The 8,229-nt window shown below is 37.1% G+C and overlaps 1 protein-coding gene across 1 annotated transcript; it reads right to left on the bottom strand.

The window, feature by feature from the left end:
* Positions 1-6,134: 6,134 nt before the first annotated feature.
* LOC123602415 (olfactory receptor 52B4-like) lies at positions 6,135-7,079 on the bottom strand. The gene has a single exon (XM_045486905.1). The coding sequence runs from the start codon at positions 7,077-7,079 to the stop codon at positions 6,135-6,137; it is 945 nt and encodes a 314-aa protein (XP_045342861.1).
* Between the last annotated feature and the right edge of the window lie 1,150 nt (positions 7,080-8,229).

Below are 8,229 nucleotides of genomic sequence, written 5' to 3'. Positions count from 1 at the left end.
GGTGAATTAGAAGATAAAATTATGGAAAAAGAGGAACTGAGAAAAAGAGAGAGAAAAGAATCCAGGATCACAAGGGGAGAATTAGAGAACTACATGATGCAATCAAATGGAACAATATCCGTATCATAGGAATTCCAGAAGAAGAAGAGAGAGAAAGGGGCTGAAGGTGTACCTGAACAAATCATAGCTGAAAACTTCCCCGATCTGAAAACAGGCATTGAAATCCAAGAGGCACAGAGAACTCCCTTCAGACGTAACTTGAATCAACCTTCTGCACGACATATCATAGTGAAACTGGAAAAATTATAAGGATAAAGAGAAAATTCTGAAAGCAGCTAGAGATAAACAGGCTCTAACATATAAAGGGAGACCGATAAGACTCGTGACGGATCTCTCTACTGAAACATGGCAGTCCAGAAAGGAATGGCAGGAAATCTTCAATGTGGTGAACAGGAAAAATATGCAGCCAAGAATCCTTTATCCAGCATGCCTGTAATTCAGAATAGAAGGAGAGATAAAGGTTTTCCCAAACAAACAAAAACTGAAGGAATTCATCACCACTAAACCAGCCCTACAAGAGATCCTAAGGGGGATTCTGTGAGTGAAATGTTGCAAGGACCACAAAGTACCAGAGACATGCCTACAAGCATGAAACCTACAGACATCACAATGACTCTAAACCCATATCTTTCAATAATAACACTGAATGTAAATGCGCTAAATGCTCCAACCAAAAGACATAGGGTATCAGAATGGATGAAAACCCAAGACCCCTCTATTTGCTACCTATAAGAGACTCATTTTAGACCTGAGGACACCTTCAGATTGAAAATGAGGGGATGGAGAACTATCTATCATGCTACTGGAAGTCAAAAGAAAGCTGGAGTTGCCATACTTATATTAGACAAACTAGACTTTAAATTAAAGGCCGTAACAAGAAATGAAGAAGGGTATTATATAATAATTACAGGGTCTATCCATCAGGAAGAGCTAACAATTATAAATGTCTATGCGCCAAATACGAGAGCCCCCAAATATGTAAAACAATTAATCACAAACACAAGCAACCTTATTGATAAGAATGTGGTAATTTCAGGGGACTTTAATACCCCACTTACAACAATGGATAGGTTAGCCCACAGCTAATATCATCCTCAATGAGGAAAAACAGAGCTTTCCCCCTGAGATCAGGAACATGACAGGGATGTCCACTATCACCACTGTTGTTTAACATAGTGTTGGAAGTCCTAGCATCAGCATTCAGACATCAAAATAATATAAAAGCCATCAAAATTGTCAAGTCAAGCTTTCACTTTCTGCAGACAACATGTTATTCTACATGGAAAAGTGATAGACTCCACCAAAAGTCTGCTAGAACTGATACATGAATTCAGCAAAGTCACAGGGTACAAAATTTATGTACCGAAATCGGTTGCATTTTTATACACCAAAACTGAAGCAACAGAAAGAGAAATAAAGAAACTGATCCCATTCACAATTGCACCACAATCATAAAATACCTAGGAATAAACCTAACTAAAGATGTAAAAGATCTGTATGCTGAAAACTATAGAAAGTTTATGAAGGAAATTGAAGAAGATACAAAGAAATGGAAAAACCTTCCATGTTCACGGATTGGGGAAGAAATATTAAAATGTCAGTACTACCCAAAGCAATCTACACATTCAATGCAAGCCCAATCAAAACTGCACCAGCATTCTTCTCGAAGCTAGAACAAGCAATCCTAAAAGTTGTATGGAACCACAAAAGACCCAGAATAGCCAAAGTAATATTGAAGAAGAAAACCAAAGCAGGAAGCATCACAATCCCAGACTTTAGCCTTTACTACAAAGCCTCTACTACATACTATGAAGACAGTATGGTATTGGCACAAAAACAGCCCATAGACCAATGGAATAGAATAGAGAACCCAGAACTGGACCCACAAATGTATGGCCAAATAAGTCTTTGACAAAGCAGGAAGCGTATCCAATGGAAAACAGACAGTTTCTTTAACAAATGGTACTGGGAGAACTGAACAGCAACATGCAGAAGAATGAAACTAGTTCACTTTCTTATACCATACACACAAAAAAGCTCAAAACGGATGATAGACCTGAATGTGAGAGGAAACCATCAAAACCCTAGAGGAGAAAGCAGGAAGAAACCTCTTTGACCTTAGTTGCAGCAATTTCTTACTCGACACATCTCCAAAGGCAAGGGACTTAGAAGAAAAAATGAAGTATTGGGACCTTATGAAGATAAAAAGCTTCTGCACTACAAAGGAAACAATCAACAAAGCTAAAAATCAACCAGTGGAATGGGAAAAGATATTTGCAAATGACATATCAGATAAAGGGCTAGTATCCAAAATCTATAAGGACTCACCAAACTCCACACCCAAAAAACAAATAATCCAGTGAAGAAATGGGCAGAAGACATGAATAGACACTTTTCCAAAGAAGACATCCAGATTGCCAACAGACACATGAAACAATGCTCAACATCACTCCTCATCAGGGAAATACAAATCAGAGTCACACTGAAATATCACCTCATGCCAGTCAGAGTGGCTAAAATGAACAAATCAGGAGACTACAGATGCTGGCGAGGATGTGGAGAAACGGGAACCCTCTTGCACTGTTGGTGGGAATACAAAGTGGTGCAGCCACTCTGGAAAACAGTGTGGAGGTTCCTCAAAAAATTAAAAATAGATCTGCCCTATGACCCAGCAATAGCACTGCTAGGAATTTACCCAAGGGATACAGGAGTGCTGATGCATAGGGGCACATGTACCCCGATGTTTATAGCAGCACCTTCAACAATAGCCAAATTATGAAAAGTGCCTAAACGTCCATCAACTGATGAATGGATAAAGAAGATGTGATTTATATATACAATGGAATACTACTTGACAATGAGAAAGAATGAAATCTTGCTATTTGCAGAAACATTGATGGAACTGGAGAGTGTTATGCTAAGTGAAATAAGTCAGTCAGAGAAAGACAGATACCATATGTTTTCACTCATATGTGGATCTTGAGAAACTTAACACAAGACCACGGGGGACGGGCAGAAGAAAAAAAACTATAAACAGAGGGAGGGAGGCAAACTGTAAGAGATTCTTAAATACAGAGAACAAGCCGAGGGTTGATGGGGGCTGGGGGATAGGGGAAAGCGGGTGATGGGCATTGAGGAAGGCACTTGTTGGGATGAGCACTGGGTGTTGTATAGAAGCCAATTCGACAATAAATTATATTTTAAAAATAATGATAATAAATAAATAAAAACAATAAAAACAATGTCTTAAATTCATAATAAATATAACGACTCTACCTATCAGATAAAGTTCAAAGATTATCAGATATCATAGAAACAAAAAATCCAGTTTCATGTGGTTTAAAGGATATCAACCTAAACCATATGTGCATAAAATACTTGGGAGAAGATGCAAATGGTTTACTAAGAGAACACTAATCAACAGAAAACTTACACAGCTATAATCATACTCAACTAAACAGTACACAACCTCAAAATTGTTGTTTCAAAGATTAGCTGTCTCAGAGAAAAAAATTACAAGAATTACAAGAAACTGGCAAATAATCACTGTGATGAACTTAACTCTTTTCCCCAAAAATTGCTGAATCATTTTTAATTGGTATGTATACAGAAGGTTTGAACAGTACAATAAGCTTGTTCCACCTATTATTTAACTCATAAAACATATTAGAAAATTTGCAACACCTTTTATTGAGTGACAAACATGTCACAGAAAAAAAGTGAACTGTATCATATATGCAGAAAGACATAATCATATAAAAACTGGAAAACACACTAAAATTTAACAATTATGCCCCATTTTTCTGATTATTGGTCATTGAAGTTTTTCTTTCTTTTCTTAGTTTTATTTATTTAGTAATATGTGTCCTTGAAAAATTAAATATAAAAAGCAACCAAAGAAAACTAAAACTATAAGAATAATAATCAAATCATAGGTTGAAGAAATAGCCTAAGATTAAAACAATAAAACCCATAAAGGAAAAAGAATGATGGACTTGAAAATATTTAATACTATATCTCCTTAGGGTTAAAACAAAAGGCAACCAAGCCAACCAAAGAAAATTGCAGAATTTATAATTTAAACAACCTGAGAAATTACTTTCAATAAATACTAATACCTTGGGGAAGTTATATATCCTCTCTGAGCTCTGAATTACATCTTTAAAATGAATAAAATAGAGGCAATAACGAGTTTGATGTGAAGATTCAATAAGGTAAGGTATGAAATAAGTTTTGCACAGGTTCAATAAATGGTTGTTACTATTAATCCACAAAGAAATACAATATCCCATAACAATTGTTCCATGTGTCTATTAGCTAAATCAGTTCAAATGAAAGGACAATGAAAATGGTTTTACTCTGTCACATGGCAGATTTAAAAAATAGAACTACTTACTAAGTGCTAGTAAAGATACAATAAATTTTGGCATTTTCATGTATTTCTGATGAGTGAAAATTAATAATAACTTCTTTTTTCAATGTGCCAGAGGAGCCTAAAATCCACATACCACTAACCTAGTAATTCTTTTTAAGGCTAAAAACAGGCAAAGCTTACTGCACAAAAAATAGATAAACCTTATGCACAAAAATGTCCCTAGCACAGCATTTACATTGCTAATGATTAGAAAAACGTAAGTATTAAAAAATAAAAGGATGAACACTACCTCAGCTGATGTAAAAAAGAATTAAGTATAATTTTTATATAATTAATTAAAAGATATAAAATATAGTCATTAAAGTTATTATGTCTTTCCAAATGTAGTGTCATTTAAAAATAGCCACACTGTGGGCCTATGCATTAATACTGAATAAGTTCTGAATATATGTGTATGGTTATAGTTATTAGAGTTAGAATTACACATATGTGGATCTTGAGAAACTTAACAGAAGACCATGGGGGAAGAGATGGGGGAAAATTACTTACAAACAGAGAGGGAGGGAGGCAAACCACAAAAGACTCTTAAATACAGAGAACAAACTGAGGGCAGATGGAGGGGTGGGGAAAGGGAAAATGGGTTTTGGGCACTGAGGAGGACATTTGTTGGGATGAGCACTGGGTGTTGTATGTAAGCCAATTTGACTAATTATATTTTAAAAAGAGAGTTACATATAAAATCTGGAAGATTCTACATCAAAATGATAACAGTACATTTCTTTGGGTGGTGAGAGCGTGTGTAATTTTCATTTGCTTCCTATCATTTCTCTATGGAATACTTATATAAAAATAAGTAAATATTTTCAACAGAAGTATCAACAATATAGTATCATCTAATAGAGGAAGTCATATCTCTTCTTGAGAGGAGGTGGTTATAATGACCTCACTGAGTAGATGACACCAAGCTGGGCCTTGAAAGATAAATAAAGGGAATCTATTAAAAACTCAAGGAAAGGAGCAGTCATTCCAGGTAAATGAATCACTTAGGGAAAATGTGCCAAGACATCGAGAGATTAGAGACAGACAGTTCCCTAAGACTGAAGCACAGATGGTGTGAAAGTGATGTGGAAATTGTTGTTGGGAAGGAAGTCTGAATTTATTCTGTACCACACTGCGGGGCATGATTTTTGAGAAACAACTTTCAAAATATCAAAATTTAGGAGGAGTACAGTTCCCTTACTGTTCTCTTAATGCCCATGGTAGTTTGAGAAAGCATATGAAAGAATGAAGATTTTATTTAGGTGTCCAGCAGGCATGTGGTGAAATGTCTCAGGGTTTGACATAGCTCAAGACAGAAAACTTACTATTTATCTAAATGAGACTTACTATTACATTGTCCATTCCCAAAGTTGAGTTGAATATTACAGAGTTAGACATGACTACTACAGAGAAACCTGCCCTTTCCCCAAATAATGAGCTGTAAGTATCTCAGTCAATGCACAGGGACTGCTTTCAGATTGATTCGGGGCGGGGGGGGGGAGGGGCAAGTCTCACAGTCTCAGGTAAGTTGCTCCAGAGGCCCATAACTCAATGAGCTATGTATGCTGTGACTCATTTCTAGTTCTGTGGTTTGCTGCTGTGAAAGCATATCTCAGGAAGGACCAAAGTTTCTGAGAAACCAGATTCTGCTACCCCATAGTCATTTCTGCTTTGGAAACAACACATAAACTACTTGGTCTCGTATCTGTTTTATTTTGACCCCATAAATGATAGGATTCAGCATCGGTGGAGCAAGCATGCTGACATTGGCCAACAGAATGTGGACATGTAGTGGGATGTGACGTCCAAAGCGCTGAGTGAGAACCGAGAAGATCCCGGGCCCATAAAAAAGGACAATGACACAGACATGGGAGCCACATGTGTTGAGAGCTTTGTGGCGAGCATCTCGGGAAGGGATACGGTAGACAGCATGGAGTATCAGAGTATAGGAAACAAAAATGAGGACAATGTCTAGGATCACTGTGGACATTAGGACAAAAAATCCATACCAGATGTTTACACGGATATCATCACAGGCATACTTGGCCAAACCAATGTGTTCACAGAATGTATGTGGTAGGATGTTATTTCTGCAAAAAGTGAGTCTCTTCAGAAGAAATATCATGGGGAAAATTGTACAATGTGCTCTCAAGAAAACAGCCACACCAATTTTCCCTATCAGAGAATGAGTGAGTATCATGGTGTACCTCAGTGGGTAACATATTGCAATGTAGCGGTCGAATGCCATAATCAGCAAGATGCCAGACTCAGAAATGAAGGAGGAATGCTGGAAGTAGAGCTGGGCAATGCAGCTATTAAGAGAGATCTCCCTATTATTGAACCAAAAAATTGCCAATGCCTTGGGTTCTGTGGTTGTGGAAAAGACAATGTCAACTCCAGCCAGCATGCAGAGGAAAAGATACATAGGCTCATGGAGACTGCTCTTGGTGAGGATAATATAGATGAGCAGACCATTTCCAAGAAGAGCAAAGACATAGGAGATGAGTAAGGGGATGGAAATCCATATGTGTAGGTCTTCTCGGCCTGGAATGCCCAGCAGATAGAAGACTATATGGTTAACACCAGTGTGATTGAAGCCAGCCATTTCAGAAGCAGGTCAATGTGGACTTTAACTTCACCTAATAAGAGAGAAATACAGATTATATATAAATGTTTTCCTTGAGTTTTCTGGTTAACTATATCTAAATAAATGCCTGTGTTTACCACTGTTTCCTCCTAATACCTTGTTAAAATGTCAGTAAAATAACAGAAACATCAATGCAAAACGTAGAAGAAAAGATAATAACAGAGAAGGGACAACATTTTGAAAGCAGATAGATGACTAGTGACTAAGCAGAGGGGATAAAACTAATAGGTTTGAGTAGAAAACAAAAGCCAAGATAATTTTCACTGCAGAACCCAGATCGTCTCAAGAATTAAGGCATCAGGAACTTTTCTAAATAGGGATAAGCATGGGATTTTTAAAGATCATTGGTTGAAAATCTGTATAAAAAGCAGCTAGGCTCTTGGATCCTCTTTCCCAACCTGTCCATTCAGGTACCACTTTCCATATCCAGCAGAATGCTAGAAGTCTATTCTGTCATGGAGTTAAGGCTGGAGACTCAGCCTAGGCATGGCTGGGGTAGGGATAGTATGCTAAAAGCAGAGGATGAAATTAAAGGCTACATACTGAACAAAATGAAACCCCATGAACTTCTATTTATTTATGTCTGGTAGTGCTAGCTTACATTACCCAATACCCAGGTCTTACAATTCATTTTGGTTTAAGAATGAGGCACCAAAGGGGCAGTTTGCTGGCTCAGATGGAAGAGCATGCGACTCTTGATCTTGGGGCCATGAGTTCGAGCCCCACGTTGGGTGTAGAGATTACAATAAATAAATAAATAAATAAATAAATAAACAAACAAACAAACTTAAAAAAAAAAAAAAAGAATGAGGCACCAAAAAGTGAATTTAAGGTGCTATGTGCAGGCATGAAATTTATTTAGGGAGAGACTTCCTGCCAAATTACTCCAATCCAGAACTTTACACCAAGGTAAATGAAAAACTTGTTAGCATAAAAAGGTTATTTAACACCTTCAAAGAACTCAAAGACTGACCTCTCATTAAGTCTTCTACAGGAATCTACTGGAAGATAAGCAACAACAAAGTGAGGAAATGAACCAAAAATAGAGAAACGTGGGTTCCAACAAAGGAGTTAAACCAAAGTGCTACAATGCTGGAGAGGGCATAGG

The sequence above is a fragment of the Leopardus geoffroyi genome, chromosome D1 (genome assembly GCF_018350155.1).
Source record: "Leopardus geoffroyi isolate Oge1 chromosome D1, O.geoffroyi_Oge1_pat1.0, whole genome shotgun sequence".
Lineage (NCBI taxonomy): Eukaryota > Metazoa > Chordata > Mammalia > Carnivora > Felidae > Leopardus > Leopardus geoffroyi.
The sequence above is the reverse complement of the archived record's forward strand: the minus strand, read 5'-3'. Positions and strand labels throughout refer to the sequence as shown.